The sequence below is a fragment of the Ochotona princeps genome, chromosome 2 (assembly GCF_030435755.1).
Source record: "Ochotona princeps isolate mOchPri1 chromosome 2, mOchPri1.hap1, whole genome shotgun sequence".
NCBI lineage: Eukaryota > Metazoa > Chordata > Mammalia > Lagomorpha > Ochotonidae > Ochotona > Ochotona princeps.
Window position 1 is genome coordinate 99,914,947 of NC_080833.1, and position 24,883 is coordinate 99,939,829.

General features: G+C 44.9%; 1 protein-coding gene across 1 annotated transcript in view; it reads right to left on the bottom strand.

Annotated features, from left to right (window-relative positions):
* Positions 1–10: 10 nt before the first annotated feature.
* VTCN1 (V-set domain containing T cell activation inhibitor 1) overlaps positions 11–24,883 on the bottom strand; it is a 34,874-nt gene continuing 10,001 nt past the window's right edge. The window contains exons 4-6 of the mRNA XM_058655298.1: positions 6,160–6,507; positions 4,585–4,863; positions 11–256 (exon numbers count right to left, since the gene is read on the bottom strand). Of these exons, the coding sequence (XP_058511281.1) occupies positions 132–256; positions 4,585–4,863; positions 6,160–6,507 (752 nt within the window). The 3' untranslated portion in view covers positions 11–131. The remainder of the gene's footprint in view (positions 257–4,584; positions 4,864–6,159; positions 6,508–24,883) is intronic.

Below are 24,883 nucleotides of genomic sequence, written 5' to 3' on the forward strand. Positions count from 1 at the left end.
TTCTCTCAGCAGCTGCTACTTAACTCTCATTAGGCACGCACGCTCGCCCAGAATCAGTCACCCACACAATTTGTGACTCATCTCACCTGTGGCACCAGGGACTTTGCGTACTTTTGTATGGCGGGGACATGTTATGTCAGCATCAGGTAACAGGAGAGGGGCAGGAGTACCAAGCTGATGGCGGAGGATGAGGAGACACACAGGGAAGCCTTTGAGTTCAGCAGCTGCAGGTGACTCCGCCTTTTGATCTCAGAGTCTGTGAAGGGGGAGAAAAGTACTCGAGGTCATGCAGGAGAAGCAGGGTGTCATCTTTGCCTGTCTGCAGAGCCAGGCACTTCCCAGCACAAGCACTGTTGTAGCCCTCTCTCCATGTTTGAAAACAGAGTTCTCCCTTTCGGTAAAGAAAGTTTCATTCCTTGGTTCACTTAAGTAAGCCCTTAGCCAAATGAAAAATTACACTATCAAAGAAGTTGTTATGGGTCACCAAATGAAGAATATGCTAAACAAACAGCCTTGGCCAGGTGTTGGCCTCAGACACACTTTCCCTCCAGGCAGTGACCTTCCCAAGTTCTTTGTCATTGGCTTTCCTCACACCACTGTAAAGTAAGAAGGAAGAATTAATTGTCTTCATTCTGAAGTAGAGAGAGATGAAGTCAGAACATCACTGTTCCTTAGATAATCCAATCTCATTTAGTTCATTTCTGTTCTGTCACTGTGTGACTTTAGGCAACTTATTCAGCATGTACTGGCTCCAGATTCTTTATAAAATAGGATTAAACTAGTAATAACCTACTTCACATGGTTTTTAAGTGAGGATTAATGGGTTAATGTACTCTCTCCCTTTCAGAATCAACAGATGGAAAACACATGAAAGTGAATTAAAGATTTAAACTAAAATAATAATAAAAAAAAGCAAAGCACTTGGAACAATGGCTGGCACACAGTCAGCCCTCAGTTTGTATTAGCAATAAAAGCAACAGCAATCCCGGTTGTCCCCATCTGATCAGTTCTAATTCTGCCTCCACAGTTAGCATTCTGTATCAAGTCACACTTCTAGATTTAGAGTTGCCACTAAATGTGTCTGTTAAAATGTAACAATCCACCTACTGCTTTGAGTGCCTACTTCTGCAGTTCAAAGAAATCCAAGAACTAGTATCTTTTCCAGATTAGCTCTGAACCAATTAAAGAAAAGAAAGAAAAGAACAAAAAGGATAAGGCAGAACTGGATGACCAAGACATCACTTCACTTAAATTACTAAAAAAAAAAATCAGCTAACAAGGGATGAAACACTGTAGGTGGACTGCAGCTGCAGCCCCGTCTTCCCAGTGGTTTCCAGAACCGCACTGAGGAAGGTTTCCTCCTGCCAGGGCAGGTTCTACCCCTGAAAGATGGATTACTTGGAGACTTGGAGGAGCAAAGAATGCACAGTTATGGAGAGTTAGTTAAAGAGAAAAGGGAAAAAGGAACTGAATTGGATATATGTTGCATACACTGCGATTGGCTCCTGGGTGGTTTTCTAGTCTATTAAAATAATTTTTCTTCTCCTTCGTCACCCAAGTTGAACTCTAGCTTATGCACACAATCCCCTGATTCATCACAATCAGTATTATCAGCTCCATCTGGATTATCTCTCCATCTCTACTTGGTTTCTATAACTCTGTCTTCCAAAAAAAATTTTTTTGAAATGAAGTTAAAAGATTTATTTTTATTTGAAATGGAGAGCTACAGTGAGCCAGAAAGAGAGAGGGGGGGAGAGGAGAGTGAGCGAGGAGACAGATCTGTCTTCTGTCCAGTGATTTACTTCCCAAATGGCTGCAATAGCCTGAGCTGGGCTGGTCTGAAGCCAGGAACCAGAAACTTCTTCCAGGCCTCCCATGAGGGTGCAGGGGCCCAAGGACTTCAGTTATCCTCTGCTACTTTCCCAGGCCATAAGCAGGGAGCTGTATTAAAAGTGGAACAGTTGGGGGCCTGGCGCGATAGCCTTGCATGCTGGTTCATGTCCCAGCTTCCCCGCTTCCCTTCCAGCTCCCTGCTTATGGCCTGGGAGGGCAGTTGAGGATAGTCCGGGGCCTTGGGACCCTGCACCGCGTAGGAGACCCAGAAGACGCTCCAGGCTCCTGGCTTTGGATCAACTCAGTGGTCACTTGGGAAGTGAATCCATGGATAGAAGGTGTTCCTCTCTGTCTCTCCTCTTTGTATATCTGACTTTCCAATGAAAATAAATATAAATCTTTTTTAAAAATGGAGTAGTTGGGACATAACACCCATATGGGATGCTGGTGCTGCAGAGTTGCAGGTGGAGGCTTTCTTTTAGAAAATACGTGAAGACCTACTTTGTGAATGGCATTATTTTCTTAATTTAGAGTTTTCAAAAGTTATATTTAGTCCTAATACTAACACTTGGAATATATATTCCAATAGAATTAGAATGTAAGGGGAAAATGCTTACTGAAATAAAGGTGTTCTCAATTTACATGTATATATACACATATTTACACATATATTAGCTATTGCCTTTCCAGTAATAGGCATTAGATATATAGTTTGGAGCTTTTCACTGACTTTTTAAAACTGAGGTACTGATGTCAATAACTATTGTTTAAAAGATTGGTGATTCATTCCCTCCCCTTGCCTATTGGTCTAACCTATCAGAGACTGCCTCATTGGTCTAGGTATGGTCACATGACCCACATTGTTTTTGGGAGTACAGAATGGGATTGATGGATGAGGTCAGCTGGATCCATCTCTTGAGAGAAAGAGATTTTTTAGATTCAGGAGCTTTAGCAACCACATCTTGCCATATACATTTAAAGAGTGAAGAGAGAGTACTATGGAAATGAGAGACAATCCCAATGAAATTTAAATTCCTGGCTCCACCTGTTTCTGAAATCCATATTTTTGATTCCATGAAATATCAATATCTTTTCCATAAATATCCGTAGCAATTCATTTGAATGGGTTTTCTGTTACAGGCGCCTGAGAGCATCTTAACCAGGATAGTCACTATTTTGTTCTTCAATAGATCTGTATATGTTTGGTTTCTGTTTCTGTGAATCTGACTACTTTAGATGCCTCATTTTAGTAGACATATCCAGTATTTGTTTTTCCTGACTGCCTTGTTTCATTTAGCATAATATCCTAAATAAGTGTTTATTCATGTTGTGCATGTGATAGGATTTCATTCCTTTTAAAAGTCTGAACAATTTTGTATATTATATATGACCTTTTGTCTATCCACTGATGCATTCATGGACCCTTGGAGGTTGCTGCTAGCTTTTGTCTAGTCAGTAGTACTGTTATCCACATGGATGTGAAACTGTCTTTGTGTGACTGTGCTTTTAATTCTTTTGAATATACATACAGAAGTAGGATTGCTAGTTTATAAGGTAGCTCAGTTTTTAATTTTTGAGAACCTCCTATACTGTTTTCAGTAACCATTGCATCATTCCAGAATCCCACCAACGAGTGCAAATGTTCTCTGCATTTCTCCAAGTCCTCCTGAACACTTATATTTTCTTGTTTTTGTTTTGCTTTTGATAATAGCTGTCCTAATGGGTGTGAAGTGATGTCCCATTGTGGCTCTGATTTGCATTTTCTGATCATTTGTGATGTGACGCATCTTTTCATGTGCTCCTTTGGTCATTGGCATATACTGGTATATTATCTTTGGAAAAATGCCCCTTGTTCATTTTAAAATTGGACTCCTTATTAGATATATTATACATGTATTTTCTTAGTCTCTAAGTTTCCTTTTTGTATAATTTTAAATTAAAAACATAAGCTGGTAGGAATATGTTTTATTCAGTTAAATTCAGCATTTATATAACAGGGCACTTAGAGTGTGCAGGATAGTTTCTGCCTAACACTGACCTTGACATAGAATGTGGCTTTCTTAGCATACTCTTTTCTCTATAGTCTGAATCCAGTCTATTCCCAGGAGAAATGATCTTCAAAGTCATCATTTCAGTCTGCACATTTTCTTGACCACTAGCTAGCTCCACCTTAAATTTTGTATGTACTAACACACTGCAGGGAAGCTAGGACATGGACTCTGTCTCAGTCAGTGCTCAATAAGAGAGCTGGGAGACCAGCTGAGTCTGTAGCATTCAGTTCAACCTGGGCAGCTATCAGCAGGATTACAAATCAGTTCCAGGATGGCAGAGTAAGTCTTGACCTATCATCAGATTCAAAGCTGGGAGGTGGCAGGGGACTCAGTTGGTATTTAATATATCAACTGACTATACCGAATGTGTCAAGGAATCATTACTTTCATCATTAACACACAAAATTAGTCCTGCTGAGTTAGACAGAGCCTCTGAGCCCTGAAGTCTGCACTCCAGAAAGCCAGTTGGTGAACAGGTGCAGAAGATGGAGCCTGTTGCCATTGCTGACCCTGTGCCATGAATGCGTCTCCTGTCAGATTTACCCTCAGGTAATCCCACCTGGAATTGTGATCCAGGTCTCAATGATGAGGACTAGAAGTTTTTGTGCCCTGATACATAGTATATTTGTTACAAGAATTGAATTTTGATTTTATATTCTATCCCCCAATAAAGTCACACCCAAACCACAGAGGAACCCACCTGTAACTTTGATATCCCCTGTAGCTTTGGCAATGTCATTTTCAATCATACAGGAGTAGGTGTTGTTGATGGTGACATTGTAGAGCACAGAAACCACCTTCATGGTCACATTCTCTGAGTTCAGCTCAAAGCTAGTATTGGAAACTTTGGAGAAGTTTGCTCCCTGGTCCATTTGGGACGCCCAGACCACAGTGGGCTGGGGGAACCATCGAGGAGCCTCACATCGCAAGCTCTCTGAACTGGCATTATAGTCCACATTTACCTCTGGTATGCTGAAAGCTGCAAGGTCAAAAGGCCAAAAGGGCAGATGTCAAAGTCAAATAAGACAATAGAACATTTGAACTGCTAAATCTTAAAAACACAGTTGCTTCCACCATTGAAGTGACTTAATACCTCTTTAGAGAGCTACCTTTGTAAAACCTTTTGTGTTAGACACAAACAATGATTTGCTTATGGTGTTGCTATATATCACAACCCTTTGGACAGTATCACAAGTATTTAAGTTCTATGTATAGTATTACTATAATGAATCATTTTCTCCAAGAAAGTCCTTGGAATCACACACACACACACACACACACACACACACAAAGCTTATTCCTCAGGGAAATTGGGCATTTTCTCAGAAACCAGTCTTCTAGATTTTATATATTTTTCTACCTGGTAGATAAACTTAGGGTGAAGGGGGAAAGGCAAAGGGAAGAAACAAATAGCATTCTTCTGTCACCCACAGAAATTCCTTCCTTAGACCTTTTCATCAGAAGGGCTTGGAGTTGACTTGGCTGGAGAGTGACTAGCCCTGATATTCAGGTATTTAAATAGGCATTTGTCTTCTTCTGAGATAATTTGAATTGGGGAGATAACTGTATTTTGAAATTAAGATTAGCTTCCTGCCATATCAAAGCAGAGAGACACTTGTGGGACAGTGTTAAGAACTTTTTATTATGCCAGAATGACAAGATACAATCTACTGATTAATTTAACATCTTCTTTTGTTCAGGGATTGGCTGGTTCTGAGTGAGTGGAAAAAGAAAAACCTTAGCCTTGGCCTTAATAAGCCTGTTATCTAGCAGGGGAGATGAGCTCTGTCTGCTTGGAGCAGACAGGGAACAACTCCTGGGAAATGACTAGGGAAACTACATCTGACAAGAAATCACCATCGATTGAGGGTGTATTCTGTGCCATCACTGTATTCCCAGTGTCACTTCATTCCATCTTCATGACAGGTCTATGGATGTCTATTACTACCCCCATTTTAATCAACAATTTTAGAACAATTTTAGATTCACAGAAGTTTGCAAAGATAACACAGAGTCTCTATAGATCTATATACAACATCCAGTTTCCTCTAATGTTAACATCTAAGATAACCATGGTGTATTTGTCAAATATGAGGAGCCATCAGAAGTACAATAATACTAAGGAAACTCCAGATTTTTGTCTTCTACCAGTTTACTCACTAATATTCTGATGTTGTCTTTCATGAACACAACATACTTTTTATTAGCAACCCCTGTTTTTTTGTCTCAAATAACTTTTGGTACTTTCTGTCCCTTCTTCCAAAAATTAACTTACCTCCAGTTTTATACTCAAGGTTAGCATTTCCCTTGCCTTTAGAAGTGATGATGTAACACTTGTAGGTGCCGGCATCTTCCAGTTGCACATTCCTCAACCTCAAAGAGGCATTACCAACTATCACTTGATCTGTGAACACTGCTGTTCGGCCTCGGAATACTTCATCCTGTTCTGAAAGGTCATCTTTGCCATCTTTGAACTCGTGGACCAAGCCTGTAACACCTTCCTTCAGCCACTGTATCACAATATCAGAAAGTCTGATGTCAGGTTCAAAGGTGCAGCTCAGGATTCCATCCTCTCCAATGTTCCCAGCCGAGGTTAGAGTTGTGACTGTGATGGAGTGTCTCCCTAGAATTCAGGAGCAAGAGTCAAGGCCAAGGGTAGACTTGGGGTTTCCGCAACCACACCACTCATGATCTTTTTGCTTTTTGTTTCTTCTTAGAGATTTACTTATTAATTTGAAAGTTAGAATTACACAGAGAGAGGGGGAAGAGAGAGATCCATCCATTGGTTTATTCCCCAAATGACCACAACAGTCAGAGTTGGGCCAGTCTGAAGCCAGAAGCCAGGAGCTTCTTCCGGGTCTCCCATAAGGGTGCAGGGTTATGCTCAGCAGTTTTCCCAGGCCATTAACAGTGAGCTGGAATAAAAGTGGAGAAGCCGAGACTTAAGCCAGCATCCATATGGAATGCCAGTGCTGCCAGTAATGGCTTTACTCACTTTTGTCACAGCACTGGCCCCTAGGTCACACACTATTACAAGCCAGAGTCTTCTAGGCTAAGTTAGAAACACCGAAGAACAGGTGAGATACTTGAAAAAGCCAACAAGAATCAAAGTAAAGGAAGACAATGATTTTATTACCTATGGCAGATCTGCCCTACGTTATAGCCTTTGTGAGACCGAGAAATCCAGACTCTGGAGGTAGCAAGAGAACATGTTGGACTTGGGTTTATCAGATTAGAATTCAAATCCTGCCTTTGTCACTTTAAGGTTGCGTGATCTTGGACAAGTCATGTAACTTCCTGCATTTCAGAAAAACTGAGGCAACACTGTCTTACCTATGTTAAGGAGATCTTTTGAGGGTCAAGTCAAATGGATGTGAGCTTCATTTACAAACTGTAATTATACACATAAGGTGTTATTCTCAGCTAACTGGAAGTGACATTAAAATGAAATCTCATGTTAGCTAAATGAAGCTAGTACCTATGAAGGATGTTAAATTATAAAGTGCTGCTATTTTTTCTCCATTTGAATGATGAAAATAAGGAAGAGAGGATAAGGGATTTGGGCAAGGTTGTAATTCTAACTTAGGTATAATGAAAAATGGCATGAATTCAGTTGATATTTGCCTAAAATACAGGCTACACTCTCCTTTCTGAAAGCATCACCAGTAGAAATATTAATTATGACACCAGCTATTTGCAACTGCCTTTTTACCACTTTCCAGGGAAAAGGGAAAGGTCCACTAGCTGTTCTTTATGAACTGGAGATGGACTTGGGCCACCTTCTGGGAGGATTTAATTTTGCTGGATCTGCTTGAGAGATTTTGTGAAGCTAAGGAGGCGATGGCCTTGGAGCCCAAGATACACACACGCACACACACACACACGGAAGAGCCCTGCTTGTGGCCTTGGGAAAGCAACTGAGGACAGCTCAAAGCATTGGGGCCCTGCAGCTACATGGGAGACCCAGCAGAAGCTCCTGGCTCCTGGCTTTGGATCGGCTCAGCTGCGGTTGTTGCAGCCACTTGGGGAGTGAATCAACAGATGGAAGATCTTTCTCTCTGTCTCTCCTTCTCTTTGTAAATCTGACTTTCCAATGAACAAATAAACCTTTAAAAAATCTTCCAGTACATTCGGAACATGTCTGTTTTCTAATGACCAGTCTTTCATGGCTCATCAGCACTGTGGGATGACTGTCAAGTTGGCTAGCATGATCTTCAAAACCAAACACTGTCTGGCATATACCAGATGCTGCACAGATACTAGCTGCTACCTTGGCAGCTGCATTTCCCACTCCATCGTTCATAATCCATCCTATTTCCCTCAAATGATTTGTTGATTTCATGCCTTTGAAAACCTATTGTCTATCTATCCATGTAAACAAAACATATATTTTCATTCCTAATGTAAGCAGTAAACATTATGAACATAGGAATGTCCTCGGCTCTTCTCTTCTTCCCTTAGCTTTGGAATGGCATAGTTGACTCCAAGATCTTCATAAAGCAGATTAGAGTAATAAATGAGTAACAGTTCTAGAAAAGCAAAGCTGGATTTATTTCCACTAGAAAAAAGCAATTGATGGTACAAGAAAAATTAAAAGCAGAAAAAGAGGCATAGGAAACAAAAATATGTGCCTAGACCAGAGTGGGAAGATGTTTTGGAGGCTTGACAAAGTGGGACAGCATAGACTTCAAGAGCTGCTCCCGTGCATGGCCATTCATGTGGGAAACTGAGAGAAAAATTTAAAGAGAGGACAGTTTGAAATTTTCCCTACTGAATATGAATGCACTACATTCCTGTCCCTGCCTGGGCATCTTCTTGAGCAGTGCTTTTAGGATTCACTTTGCATTTCAGTTGTTTTTGCTGGGCAGACTGATAACCAGGGCATGCCAGGCTAGCATGAGTCATGCAAGTATGCTCCCTGCTTATTTTGCATCTACTTTTCATAGTGGCCTCTTCACTTTTATTCACATTCTACTTATGTATGAGTCTGTTCAGATGACAGCCCTCCCAAGAAATTTTCTTTTAATCCACCTAGATAGAATTTGTAGATTCTCTATTCTTCCTTAACACTTTCTTTCCTGTTCATTATAGCAGCTATCACTGTCTACCCTTGTTTCTAGTCTATGTCTGGAACTAATTTGCCAGCTTTTCAAAGGAAAGATTGTCTTAATCATATCTGTCAGTATTAACAATGGCTAGGGTTATGTTTCTACAAAAATACTCTTTACTGAGTACATGAATAAATGTGTGGATGGATGGAAATCAATAAAATCAAAGCCCTGTTAACATAACCTATCGAGGCACTAAGTAGTACTAAGAAACATTTAGAAGAAATACCACATTTAGACTTTGGAGAAATGTGAGCCAGCAAAAAAGGTAATACAAATGCCCAGAAATTCTCAATAAAATTATGGAGCAAATGTAACTATATTAGAGCAAGATTTGATTATAGTTTGTAAAGTGCCATTAAAGTTGAGAAATTACTTTTCAGGAGAAAAATATATGATTAACATAGTATAAAGGGAAAATGAGATGATAATGACATATTTTAGTTTAGTGATCATGTCACTGAGTTAATTTTAATGTCTTGGCCTTGAGCCCACAGGTAGGGAATCCATTGAGATATCTCCTAGAGAACTTAATGATTAAAAGTAGGCAGCTGTGAAGTGCCCCAGGGACCTGCTGCAAGTTCTAGTCATTTAAGGTTTGCATTAATGATGTGGCAGATGGAATGAGTGTAATGTCAATTAAATCCCCCTCCCTCCTCATATTCAATATAGAGGAGGAATACAAACCAGGAAGGTCTTAAGCTGTAAGTACCTTGACATTGCTTTGCAACCAGAAAGTTGTGTTAAGAGAATCAGTGGGAATTAAAAGCAATTTAATTTACAAGCAACAATTTGTGTAACTGTTATTCTCACAAGAGTAAATCTGGGGCTGGGTTAAACAACTGCCTATGACACTAGCATTTTCTGTTAAATACCAGTTTGAGTCCTGTATACTCTACTTCTGATCCAACTCCCTGCTAACTTGTCTAGAAAACCAGTAGAAGGTGGCCCAAGTGTTTGGGCCTCTGCCACCCATGTGGGAGACCTGGCTGGGATTTACTGGCTCCTAACTTTGGCCTATCCTTTCCCTAGCAACCATCATGGCCATTTGATAAATCAACCAGCAGATGACATCTCTCTTTCCCCCCCTCTCCGCAACTCTACCTTTTAAATAAATCTTTAAAACCCCAAAAAAGTTTGTGTTCCAACTTGTGAACACATTTTGGCTCAAGGAGTATCATGGAGTCTGGCCTTAGATGATTTTCCAGGCCAGTAAGAACCAGAGCCCCCTGTATGGTCTGATGGAGGCAGCTATCAATTGCTCCAGGAGCTATTAAACACACATAGATTTTAAGTTTTTCACTGGTTTCTAATATTTCATCCCACCCCTTCAAAACTGGAAGAGCGAGCTGCCTACCACAAATGTGTCAGCCAGTCTGGAGGGACTAATGGTGACCACAGCTATATATGTATGAAGCAAGGCAGCTGTCACAGGGGAGCAGGCTGAAATCTGAGAAGCTCACAGGGTGAGCACTGTTCAACTGGACCATAATTATAGCAATGGAAATCTCTTGGAAACTGAAGTACAAATAACAAAAAGCAAGGATTCTTGGTGGAAATTGTGGCTCGGTACTGGATAAAACCTGGAAAAGAAACTGTTGCACATGCCAGACACTTTCTGATCTCCCTCCATTCACTGTCACAATGACCCTGCCTATTTTACCAAAGAAGGACTGGAAAGTTAGGTTGCATCTGGAGGAACACAGTCAATGTCAAAGCTAAGACTGGATGTCTCTCGTCCTTAAACTCCTCCACTGACCCACATCTTTCACCATACACTAAGATCAAATCTAAATGGATAAAAGACCTAAACCTACACCCAGAAACCTTCAAATTGTGGAAGAAAATGTTGGAAACACCCTGCAAGATTTAGGTATAGGCCCTGACTTCCTAAAAAGGACACCAAAAGCACTAGCAATCAAGACCAAACTAAACAAATGGGACTTCATCAAACTAAGAAGCTTCTGTACAGCAAGGGAAACAATCAACAAAGTAAAAAAGCAACCCACAGAATGGGAGAATATCCTTGCACACTACATAGCTGATAGAGGGCTAATCTCCAGAATATACAAAGATCTCCAGAACAACCAAAACACCAAAACAAACCACTCAAGAAATGGGCACGGGAAATAGGCAGAAGTTTCACAAAGGAACAAACCCAAATGGCAAACAAGCATATGAAAAAATGCTCAAGTTCCCTGGCAATAAGGGAAATCCAAATGAAGACAACAATGTGGTACCACCTAACGCCAGTAAGGATGGCACACATACAAAAAACCACCAACAACACTTGCTGGCGAGGATGTGGGGAAAAGGGAACCCTACTCCACTGCTGGTGGGACTGCAGACTAGTACAGCCTATATGGAAATCAGTATGGAGAACACTCAAACAACTGAAAATTTACATACCATATGACCCAGCAATAGCACTCCTAGGAATATATCCAGAACACCTGCTATACGAGAAACCAACATGCACCCCTGTGTTTATAGCAGCACAATCAATAATTGCCAAAAATTGGAAGCAGCCGAAATGTCCATCAATAGGAGACTGGATAAGAAAGCTATGGTTCATTTACTCCATGGAATACTACTCAGCTATTAAAAAAAAAACAAAATGCAGTTTTTTTGTGGCCAAATGGGCCCAACTGGAAGCCTAATGGAAATGAGCCAATGCTAAGGGAAATGAGCCAATCCCAAAAGGTTAAATACCACATGTTTGTCTTAATATAAGGTGAAAGGATATCAATCTGGAAAATAGTACCTGTATATTGTAATATTATTTTAACCTCAAACAGCCTGTATCTAATGCAATAAGATATTGTGATGTTATCAATGAACATACAAACAAAATGAATCAGACTGCTTATGATCTACATCAAAGAATTGTAAAACCTAATATACGTTTAAGACACTATGTTATTCCGTAATGGGGAGGGAGAGCAGAGAAATCTTCCATTTCCTTAGAATGTGTGAGGAAGACGTAAAGTACAACCTATCAGAAACATAACAGGTAATTCATCCAGGCGGGGGCCCAAGCAGCTTGGCCCCGGGCCGCCATGCGGCCCGGGTGCGAGGGTCCCTGCCACGATTCCAGCCTAACACAGCCAAGCTTTCCACCACCTGCGCAGGTACATGGGGTGCGAGGCTCTCGGGCAGCTTTCCGATTTGCCGGGGTCCTGGTCTGATGGCCTCCTTCTGGGTGGGAAGGTTGTCCCAGGACCCTGAGAAGCGGGTTGGGAATGCCTCTGAGCCGCCATGCCAGGGGCTGGAGTAGGGGAGGAGCTAGCTAGCACGATCCAGGCGGGGGCCCAAGCAGCTTGGCCCCGGGCCGCCATGCGGCCCGGGTGCGAGGGTCCCTGCCACGATTCCAGCCTAACACAGCCAAGCTTTCCACCACCTGCGCAGGTACATGGGGTGCGAGGCTCTCGGGCAGCTTTCCGATTTGCCGGGGTCCTGGTCTGATGGCCTCCTTCTGGGCGGGAAGGTTGTCCCAGGACCCTGAGAAGCGGGTTGGGAATGCCTCTGAGCCGCCATGCCAGGGGCTGGAGTAGGGGAGGAGCTAGCTAGCACGATCCAGGCGGGGGCCCAAGCAGCTTGGCCCCGGGCCGCCATGCGGCCCGGGTGCGAGGGTCCCTGCCACGATTCCAGCCTAACACAGCCAAGCTTTCCACCACCTGCGCAGGTACATGGGGTGCGAGGCTCTCGGGCAGCTTTCCGATTTGCCGGGGTCCTGGTCTGATGGCCTCCTTCTGGGCGGGAAGGTTGTCCCAGGACCCTGAGAAGCGGGTTGGGAATGCCTCTGAGCCGCCATGCCAGGGGCTGGAGTAGGGGAGGAGCTAGCTAGCACGATCCAGGCGGGGGCCCAAGCAGCTTGGCCCCGGGCCGCCATGCGGCCCGGGTGCGAGGGTCCCTGCCACGATTCCAGCCTAACACAGCCAAGCTTTCCACCACCTGCGCAGGTACATGGGGTGCGAGGCTCTCGGGCAGCTTTCCGATTTGCCGGGGTCCTGGTCTGATGGCCTCCTTCTGGGCGGGAAGGTTGTCCCAGGACCCTGAGAAGCGGGTTGGGAATGCCTCTGAGCCGCCATGCCAGGGGCTGGAGTAGGGGAGGAGCTAGCTAGCACGATCCAGGCGGGGGCCCAAGCAGCTTGGCCCCGGGCCGCCATGCGGCCCGGGTGCGAGGGTCCCTGCCACGATTCCAGCCTAACACAGCCAAGCTTTCCACCACCTGCGCAGGTACATGGGGTGCGAGGCTCTCGGGCAGCTTTCCGATTTGCCGGGGTCCTGGTCTGATGGCCTCCTTCTGGGCGGGAAGGTTGTCCCAGGACCCTGAGAAGCGGGTTGGGAATGCCTCTGAGCCGCCATGCCAGGGGCTGGAGTAGGGGAGGAGCTAGCTAGCACGATCCAGGCGGGGGCCCAAGCAGCTTGGCCCCGGGCCGCCATGCGGCCCGGGTGCGAGGGTCCCTGCCACGATTCCAGCCTAACACAGCCAAGCTTTCCACCACCTGCGCAGGTACATGGGGTGCGAGGCTCTCGGGCAGCTTTCCGATTTGCCGGGGTCCTGGTCTGATGGCCTCCTTCTGGGCGGGAAGGTTGTCCCAGGACCCTGAGAAGCGGGTTGGGAATGCCTCTGAGCCGCCATGCCAGGGGCTGGAGTAGGGGAGGAGCTAGCTAGCACGATCCAGGCGGGGGCCCAAGCAGCTTGGCCCCGGGCCGCCATGCGGCCCGGGTGCGAGGGTCCCTGCCACGATTCCAGCCTAACACAGCCAAGCTTTCCACCACCTGCGCAGGTACATGGGGTGCGAGGCTCTCGGGCAGCTTTCCGATTTGCCGGGGTCCTGGTCTGATGGCCTCCTTCTGGGCGGGAAGGTTGTCCCAGGACCCTGAGAAGCGGGTTGGGAATGCCTCTGAGCCGCCATGCCAGGGGCTGGAGTAGGGGAGGAGCTAGCTAGCACGATCCAGGCGGGGGCCCAAGCAGCTTGGCCCCGGGCCGCCATGCGGCCCGGGTGCGAGGGTCCCTGCCACGATTCCAGCCTAACACAGCCAAGCTTTCCACCACCTGCGCAGGTACATGGGGTGCGAGGCTCTCGGGCAGCTTTCCGATTTGCCGGGGTCCTGGTCTGATGGCCTCCTTCTGGGCGGGAAGGTTGTCCCAGGACCCTGAGAAGCGGGTTGGGAATGCCTCTGAGCCGCCATGCCAGGGGCTGGAGTAGGGGAGGAGCTAGCTAGCACGATCCAGGCGGGGGCCCAAGCAGCTTGGCCCCGGGCCGCCATGCGGCCCGGGTGCGAGGGTCCCTACCACGATTCCAGCCTAACACAGCCAAGCTTTCCACCACCTGCGCAGGTACATGGGGTGCGAGGCTCTCGGGCAGCTTTCCGATTTGCCGGGGTCCTGGTCTGATGGCCTCCTTCTGGGCGGGAAGGTTGTCCCAGGACCCTGAGAAGCGGGTTGGGAATGCCTCTGAGCCGCCATGCCAGGGGCTGGAGTAGGGGAGGAGCTAGCTAGCACGATCCAGGCGGGGGCCCAAGCAGCTTGGCCCCGGGCCGCCATGCGGCCCGGGTGCGAGGGTCCCTGCCACGATTCCAGCCTAACACAGCCAAGCTTTCCACCACCTGCGCAGGTACATGGGGTGCGAGGCTCTCGGGCAGCTTTCCGATTTGCCGGGGTCCTGGTCTGATGGCCTCCTTCTGGGCGGGAAGGTTGTCCCAGGACCCTGAGAAGTGGGTTGGGAATGCCTCTGAGCCGCCATGCCAGGGGCTGGAGTAGGGGAGGAGCTAGCTAGCACGATCCAGGCGGGGGCCCAAGCAGCTTGGCCCCGGGCCGCCATGCGGCCCGGGTGCGAGGGTCCCTACCACGATTCCAGCCTAACACAGCCAAGCTTTCCACCACCTGCGCAGGTACATGGGGTGCGAGGCTCTCGGGCAGCTTTCCGATTTGCCGGGGTCCTGGTCTGATGGCCTCCTTCTGGGCGGGAAGGTTGTCCCAGGACCCTGAGAAGCGGGTTGGGAATGCCTCTGAGCCGCCATGCCAGGGGCTGGAGTAGGGGAGGAGCTAGCTAGCACGATCCAGGCGGGGGCCCAAGCAGCTTGGCCCCGGGCCGCCATGCGGCCCGGGTGCGAGGGTCCCTGCCACGATTCCAGCCTAACACAGCCAAGCTTTCCACCACCTGCGCAGGTACATGGGGTGCGAGGCTCTCGGGCAGCTTTCCGATTTGCCGGGGTCCTGATCTGATGGCCTCCTTCTGGGCGGGAAGGTTGTCCCAGGACCCTGAGAAGTGGGTTGGGAATGCCTCTGAGCCGCCATGCCAGGGGCTGGAGTAGGGGAGGAGCTAGCTAGCACGATCCAGGCGGGGGCCCAAGCAGCTTGGCCCCGGGCCGCCATGCGGCCCGTGTGCGAGGGTCCCTGCCACGATTCCAGCCTAACACAGCCAAGCTTTCCACCACCTGCGCAGGTACATGGGGTGCGAGGCTCTCGGGCGGCCTGTGCGCCATTTGGCGCCAGGCTTCGCCTGCTGGCCGCCCGGCCAGGAAGTTCTGGCATTTGGTTTCTCTGATATGCTGCATGAGACGCTCCGTGCTGAACCCACAGTACTCTGAGAATATGTATTAGTCCTTAAGCTTTTCAAAGGCATTTAATCTTCCTCTGAAGAACCTCTAGTCACTTTATAGTGCCGATCGCCAACATCAGCTCACTTAAAAGGCAAAATTCCGGGCTTTTACAGCAGGATGCCCCATTACCTGATAGGATGAGGGATCAGCAGAGGGGTCACAGAAGGCATTACTATGACACTGACTGGCATTCAAGAACCATACTCGGGGCTAGAATGTGTAAGGCATACGTGGACCAATCCCCTGACACTCTGACCCCATTGGATGGTTTAAAAGGACCGGTGGAGTCTATGCAGGAGGCATGACAGTCTATAGGACGCTCTGGGCTGACCAGAGCAACCTCTGGCATAGTTAACACTGGCTGGCAACAGGCCTGGTTGGAGAGCGTGGTGGAGGCCTTGGCTGCGTGGAGCCTACCACTAAGGGGCACAGGAACTGGAGGGAGGCTGAGTTCTGGTCGGGTCTCAGTTGTAATCCCTTGGCACAAATATCAATTCGGCTTTGATGCACCATGCCGGATTAGACCACAGCACAGTTTGGTGCTCCGGAGGACCAGGATAGACGTTGGACGGGCTCGGCTAGGCCTCAACCCCATCTGAGCCATGTATGAGATATGCGTGGGTATGGACGAGCCGTGGCTGGGCTGAAACTCTCAACAACAGGAACCAGAATGGATTGAAGAGCGGAGGTGGCTGAAGGACCTGCTGGAATGCGTGAAGCCCGACACCATGAAGGAGTCGGAGGGAGGAACCTGAACAGATCCTCTGACAGGACACTGACTCTACAAATAAACGCAAGAAGCATGGAGGTAAATAACCCAGAAGAGGCTTTGGAATGTGACCCACTGGAATACACTTGGCTCGGGTTGGGGCAGACCAGGCTGAGTCGGTTCACGTCATCCACTGGCAAGCCCAAGTGCTGAAACTGTGTGGGGGCCTGGCCGGGTTTGGTTGCGATAAAAAAAAAAAAACAGTACAAAACACAAAATGCCAAGGTGAAATGGCCTGTGCTAGTAGGGAATGCAACACCCGACCAGCACTCCTCCCACTGGTTTAGGTGAGGGACGAGAGTGTGATGGGCAGAGCCGGGGAGAGATGCGATACTCATTGGTTCCAATAGAGGTCGGGGCTCAGAAGAGAACCAACCCAGGGGTTAAAACCATCAGCTGATCGGAGTGATGGACGGTGGCGGGCACTGTGCTTACTAGTAGTACATGTAGGAGCCTGGACTGGGAATGCCTCAAAGTTTTTTTTTAGGGGGATTCCCCTGAACAAAATGGAGGAATCAAAGCATTAATCAAAAAAAAGATGGAAAATGGAGTAGATGAATCAACCACCTCAGCTTTATGCTTGCAGCGGAAAACTGGACAAGGGGAAACCCTAAGACGGACTATGTCAATCAGTGGACTCTGCACCAGCCTCATCATACCTGGACTGTTGCTGATGATATGTTGCAGCTTCTAATTGATTGAGGTGACGCTCTGCTGGCTCTGCCTACAAACCTGAGAGGGCCTCCCTAAGAGGCCGTTGAACTTGAACTGGACAAGTGGGATGCTGGACTCTGTATGGTGTAAACTTTTAATTAGGGAATCTCAACGGAACTTGAGCTGTGGTTATGCATCAAGGTGAAGGAATTCATGATGGGGGAAGGGTTTGGGGTGAAGGGGGGGGGGAATCCCAGTCATGTAATGCAATGTAATTAATGAATAAATGAATATTAAAGAAAAAAAAAAAAAAAAAAAAAAAAAAACAGGTAATTCATAGACAACAGACTCGAATCAGCAGTAAATAATAGTTAAACTACAAAGACATATAGGGGGAATCAAGAGCGGTCCTGACAACCTCTTAACAGGAGGTCATATGCACAGAGCAGGGGGGGACCCCAGAGTGGAGCAGGGGGACAGGAGGAGGCTTGTATCCCAACCCTGGAGACTCCCAGATCCTCACCAAGGACTATCAGTACGGGCATCAAGGACTACATCCCAACTGCCAAGGAGACCACGGGGAATTGGAGTGCCTTCAGAGGCCGAGAACTCTGAGGTCATCCACTCCTGTTTGGATCTCCCACATGGGATGGACGAAGCCCAAATCCTTCCTCGCAGGATCCAAGGTCATCGGAGCAACAGCCAAGAACCCTGAGTGGTCTGCAGAAACAGAAGAACAATAAACTTCCTTCGGGACTAGGGAGAGGAGCTTTTTCTGGTCCTTACTTAGTTCCAACTTTGGATCCCCACCCTCTCTTGCAATGACCATCAGGATCGCTCTGGAGGGCCCCCCCCCCCAAAATGGAATAGATAGTCAGAGAAATACAAGGAAAGCTTAGAACCAAACAGGAAACGGTCAGCGTAGATCCCCATATACCTTACTTGGTAGGACACAAAGATTAGTTACTCCTCACTAGGGTATCGAAGATTTCTCTGCACACCCCTCTTAAAACTGTTCTAGCACCTCAACTGTTGACAAATGCCTTGTTAGACTTATAAGCCAGTTTAGACTATCCTAAAATCTGCCAAGTTCAGCAAAATTATGCTTCAACACAATAAACTGCTAAATACTAAAATGAAAACAGACGCGAGACAGCTGAATAGTACCCTATAGCCACTTTAAGGTGTATAGCAGCCGGGTGTGTACAAACAAAAATTGAAGTGTCAATGAAGTAGTCACAGGGTGTGGATAAGAACTTGCATTGTTTTAACATATTGGTTACTCAATGCCATGTCAATTAATTCCATAATGCTGTAAATTGTTGATGTTGTGCTGGGGCTTCTAATTGATCGGAATGATATTCTGCCAGCTCTACCTTCAGACCAGAGATGGTCTTCCCAAGAAATTGTTGAATTTATCTGGACAATAAGATGCTGGACTCTATGCTTGGTATACGCTTGCAATGAAAGATTCTTGACTTAATTTAAATTGTAACACAGCAACAAGGTGGAGGAATCCATCATGGGGGTAGGGCACAGGGAGGAGTTGGGGGAATCCCAGAGCCTATGAAAATGTGTCACATAATGCAACGTAATAATAAAAAAAAAACTTCTCCACTGGACAGAGCTGTTGGGAATCACCCAGGGAGTGGGCCAAGTTCAGTTAGAAGCCTTTCCGCTACATCTTCCTTCTCAAATGATCATTCACAAAGGCTGTCTTTTAACCAGGGGCCAATGGAGTCCCTCAACCCTTCTGAACAGTTAATTTCATATGGGATCTTTATTTATAATTGAATGATTATGCGAGATAATATATAAAACATTAAGAGAATTATGACAAAATACCTATTTTTTGTATTTGAGAATATTTAAAACCCTTGAAATATGTCTCTCTCTCTGTGTGTGTGTATTCTGCTTGCTTGGATGACCAGAGAATACTCTTCTCAGCCACAAATGTGTACAAATATTATCTTGATATACAAAGTATAGCTTCTAGAAGCAAATTCCTAGGACTTGAAGCACAGTTATACCCACTTGCTTGCTGTGCTTAACTTAGCACAAGTGTATCATCCAGACATAGTAATAATATCTATCTCTTATTTGTTGTCAGAGCCCAGTGGGACAATATATGCAGTCATTTGGGACAGTTTGAAACATGAAGAGAGGGTTAAGGAGATATCATTATCATCATGTATTTAAATGATATTTGCTTAGCTTCGGTGTTTTGTATGTTAAATCAGCTAACATCTTACTTAATTTATTTTAAGTATGGTAACACTTTGCTCTCTTGTAAAGGTTATGATCTTTTAATGGACGTAATTTAAAAACTCCAGCTAAGTGGTATTAAATTAATAAGCAGCCCATTTTATCCAAAATAACCAGATTTCACCCTGAAATTGGAAGGCGGCAGAAAAGCTCTCTGTTGATGTAGCATTTGAATATCATTGATGGTACTGGTTTGAGTAAATTTAACTGCAATCTGTTGATTCACAACTCCATGCATCAGTTTATTTCATTTGAAAAGCACTTAATGAGTAGCTCTGCATTCAAGGAGCTGAACTGAGCACTTGGGATCACTGTCAGTACTTGAGGTTGCTATGGCAATGCACCAGGAAAAGGTATGAGCAATACAAGCGTTGCCTGACACAGGGAAGCTGTGACATCATAAAAATTCTTACTAGGGAAGTTAAGGCCAGCAACAATCAAAATAGAAACAACTTTTTGAAATAAATCTGATGTCAAATGTTAGTTCATGACCCAGAAGAGTTAGTCTTGACCCATTGAGATTTAGCATGAAGATCAAATACGAGGACTTCATTCAAGGTGATATGTAAGATAAAGAATAGGATGAATTTTAGGCTGAGAAAAGTATAAAACTTAGGAAGGTATTAAAATGTACCTTAGCATTAATATATTTAAGTGTTATTCCAACATACTTGTCTTCTCAGTTAATATTTTATTTTATTTCCTTATAAAGAATATGTATGTATTTTACACACACAAATATGTTTATGAATGTGTGTTTATATATGCCATACTGAAGTACAACACACGTCCATGAAAATTCACTCATCCTAACTGTGCCATGCAAAGAGTTAACAGAACTTCAGCCCACAAAATCACCACCTACAGAGAGAAGTACAACAGCAACACTCTCCTGGAGTTCCCTCATGCCCCTTCCTCATTGCTACCCCTTCCACTTCCCCAGGGGTAATAATCTTTGCCTTTTAACATCATATTTGTGGGCTTGGGCATGATTGCTCAGGGGTTAAATCTTCCCCTTGAATATCCCAGGATCCCATATGAGTGCCAGTTCATGTACCAGCTGCTCCACTTCCCATTCAGCTCCCTGCTTGTGGCCTGGGAAATCAGTCAAAGACTGCCCAAAACCTTGGTACCCTATGGCCATGTGGGAGACCTGGAGGAAGCTCCTGGTTCCTGGCTTCAGATTGGCTCAGCTCTGGCCATTGTGGCCACTTGTGGAGTGAACCAGTGGATGGAAAATCTTTCTGTCCCTCCTTCTTTCTGTAAATCTGCCTTTCCAATGAAAGTAAGTTATAATTTAAAAAATCACATTTGTATATTTTAAAAATTTTATTTATTTAGTTGAAAAGCAGAACACACACACACTTTTCATCTGCTGGTTCAGTCCCCAAATGCCGACACCTAGCAGGTGACAGGGACCCAAGTATTTGGCCCATCATCTTCTGCATCCCAGGATGTGCACAGCAGGAAGCTGGGGTTGGGAGTGGAACTGGCACTTAAATCTGGGTATTCCAATATGGGATGCGGGCATCTCAAGTAGTGTGTTAACTGTTAAGTCAAGCATCTTCCCCCATTTACCTGTTTTTAAACTTTACACACATGGTCTCATACAGAATATGCGCTTTTGTACTGGCTTTGTCACTCAACATGAGTACCGGTTCAAATCTAGCTCCCTGATAATATACCTGGAATGGTGGCAAAACTGCTGCCCCCGTGTAGGAGACCCAGACAGGGTTTTAGGCTCCTGCTTCCAGCTTGGCCCAGACCCAGCTGTCATGACCATTGTACTAGGAACTGCAGCATCTCTCTCAGTCTCTCTTTTTCCCTCTTTCTCTCATCTTTGTAACTCTGCCTTTCAAATAAGTAAACACATCAGTCTCCTCAGTCACCAGGAAACAGAAATTCAGACCACCAAATTTTGCAACCTCCAGTCCTGGGGAGGACATGGAGTGTGGAGTTCCTCATTCCCTTCCAATGAGGCATATATGGGAAGTCACTTTGGAAGGCCGAATGACAGAATCGATTGTCAGTCCCTTCCTGGAGGTTTGCATATACTCCTGTATGAAGTAATTATTTAAGATAGCAGAGAAAGAGTTTTTAAAAAATCACAACTGAATAAAGCAGAAAGAGGGGACATCAGTGAAGATAAAAGTCAGAATAGCTCAACTGGCTAATCCTCCACCATGCAGGTCTGGCATTCCATATAGGCACTGGTTTGTGTCTGGCTACTCCACTTCTGATCCCTGTTTATGGTCCGGGAAGCCAGTGGAAGGTGAGCCAAAGACATGAGAGACCTGGAAGAGGCTCCAGGCTCCTGGTTTCAAATTGTCTTAGCTGTGGCCATGCAGCCATTTGGGGAGTGAACCAGTGGATAGACGATTTTTTCTGTCTCTCCTTCTCTCTGTAAATCTGCCTTGCCAATAAAATAAATAAATATATATTTTTCAATTAAGCACTTATGTTTCCTGAAGTAAATCAGGATAGTTAAAAAACTTGGTTGTATGTATTAGCAAATCTACAATATGTCATGCTTTTTTTTTAACTATCCTGATTTACTTTAGAAGCCTTGTTTAAGCCAGAATAATACTTTCCACAAATTGAGAACAAGCAGATACAATCATATCTGGATTTATTTTGCTTTACACATGTTTCATTTCTTCCCAGTTGTAGCTTTTTGGGACAGATAAGCAAATTTCCCATGTAGATGGAAGAAGCTGATGCCACGGAAGATTTCTGTAGCAAGAGAGGTGAAGTCATTACCTGGCTTCAAAGCTTCAGTGGCCAACCCTTCTGTCAGGAGCTAATGGACGCCAGTGGGCACTTACCATTCCTAAAACCCTCGGGCCCTACTTGGCCCATGCTTTCTAAATGGGATGACAAAAGCTGGATGACACCACACCTGTTGACAGCATGGTTCACTGAATACCATAAGCCCATTGATGAGCCCTGACTCTCAAGACAGCCAAGATTCCATTCCAAATGTCACTGCTCATTCATAACACACCAGGTCACTTAGGAGCTCTCATAATGTATAATGAGGTTAATGTGTTCATGCCTGCTAACACAGCATCCATTGTGTTGTAACCCCATGGATCAAGAATGTCAACTTTTAAGTCATATTATTTAAGAAGCCCATTTTTAAGGTCAGACTTGCCCTAGACAATTATTCCTTTGGTGGATCTGAGAAAAACAAATGTAAAACCTTCTGGAAAGGGTTCAGCATTCCCAATATCTTTTTTTTTTAAGATTTATTTTATTTTTATTACAAAGTCAGATGTACTGAGGGGAGGAGAGATAGAGAGGAAGTGGAGCTGCCGGGATTAGAACCAGCGGCCATATGGGATCAAGGAGAGGACCTTAGCCACTAGGCCACACTGCCAAGCCCCATTCCCAATATCTTTGAGAACATTTGTGATCTATTGGAGAGGGTCAGAATACAACTGTTAACAGGGGATTGGAAGCAGTTAATCCCAGACTTCACATACGACTTTGATGGGCTCAAGGATTCAGTGGATGAAGTGATTGAACTTGTATATTTTTTCAATATTAATTCTTATATTCCATCACCATAGGATATCTTTCTATTTATTTGCCTGATTTTTAAATTCTTTCATCATTGTCTTATGGTTTTTTTTAATTTATTTTTAATTGTAGATGAAGTTAACATAGACTGCACTTGTATTTGCAACAGAACTAAAAATTTAAAAAGTGGCACCTGTAAATGTGGCTGAATTACCACAATCACAATTAATCTCACAATAACATTTTATCAGATGAGGGTTTATTTCTAGCGAAGAAGCGGAGAATGATTTCTTGAGAAGGAACCTGATGCTAGTTAGGGTGAAATGACAACATAGGACTTGGAATATTATACAAATTCAGTTAATAAGGCAATGCCAGAATTTGAGAGAACTGACTACAATTCAAATACTATCAAATGACATCACAAATACAGAACAATCTTTCACAAAAGGAGGAGACGGTGGATACAATAAACTTCATTCTTGTCTCACTTTAAGAAACTGCCACATGGGGCCAGCACTGTGGCATAGTGGTTAAGCTGCAAGCTGTGGAGATTGCATCCCATGAGCACCAGTTTGGATCCAAGCTGTTTCTGCTTCACAGCCAGTTCCCTGCTAGTGCAGCTAAGAAGGCAGTGGAGGATGGTCCAAGTACTTGTGCAAATGTCATGCATGTGAAAGACGTGGAGTTCCTGACTCCTGGCTTTGCCTTGGCATAGCCCTGGCCATTGTGACCATTTGCAAAGTGAACCAGCCGATGGAAAAGTGTCTCTTTCTCTGTCTGTCCCACTCTCTGTAACTCTGACTTTCAAATGAATAAACAATTTTTTTAAGAACCTGTCATCGTCACCATAACCTTCAGTAACCATCCCCCAATCAGTCAAGTCACCAACAGCAAGGCAAGACCATCAGCAAAATGATTATGGCTGCTAAAGGCTCAGATGATAATTAGCAATCTTTAAAAATAAAAATACTTCAAACTTAAGGTATGTACATTATGCTTTTCAGCCATGATGTTATTGTACATTTAATATACTATGGGATAATATAAATGCAACTGTTAAAAAGATTTATTTATTTTTACTTGAAAGTCAGAAATACAAAGATAGAGACAGCTTCCATCCATGGTTCACTCCCCAGATGGTCACCATGGCCTAACAGTCTGAAGCTGGGAGCCAGGAGCTTCTTCCCAGTTTCTCTTGTGGGTGCAGGGGCCCAAGGCCTTGGGCCATCCTTTACTGTTTCCCCAGGCTATTAGCAGGGTGTCAGATCTTAAGTGGAACAGCCAGTACATAAACTGGTACCTATATAAGATGCTGGAGCAATAGGTAGAAAATTCACCAGCTACATCATTGCCCCAAACACACCATTTTTCTATACAATGAACAGCAAAAATCCAAGTGATTTATTTTATTGCACAGTGGGCTTTATTGTGGTCTGGAACCAAACTTACAATAGCTCTAAGATATAACTGGAACTCATGAGGAAAATGGACAAAAACCAAAATACACACATGATTATAAAGAAAGCAGAGAAGAGTACACAGTATCTTCTCTAGGCCAATACGTATGTACCAAGTTTTGTTGGTTTTGGCCTTTTGATCGCTATTTAATCTCAGCACATCCATGCTATGGAGAGAGGGACAGAAAAAAAGAAACCCAAGACTATCAAAACAAAAGTTGTGAAGTGACAACTTTGGTCACTAACTGAAATAAATGTTTCAGGTGACTGATGGGAAATAGAGTAAACAATCTGCCTCTGGGAAGACAGCTGCTAGCCTGACTAAATCTTTGGCTAAGGTGGCATCCATAATAGATGGGACACTTCAGAAAAATGGCCTGCCCACAAGAGGAAGGGGAATGCTACTGACATCAGTGAGCTGCACTGAGGAACTAACCATCCATGCCAGGATGGCAGCTGTTTCCTACATGGTCACAGTGGGCTCTTTACGTAAAACACATGCGTGCAAAGACTTAGCTATTCTTCAACATGCCAGTTGAAGTTCTACTGCAAATTATCCATCCATGTTAACCACAGAGAGAATGGCTCAGAGGCAGCACTTTCTCTGTC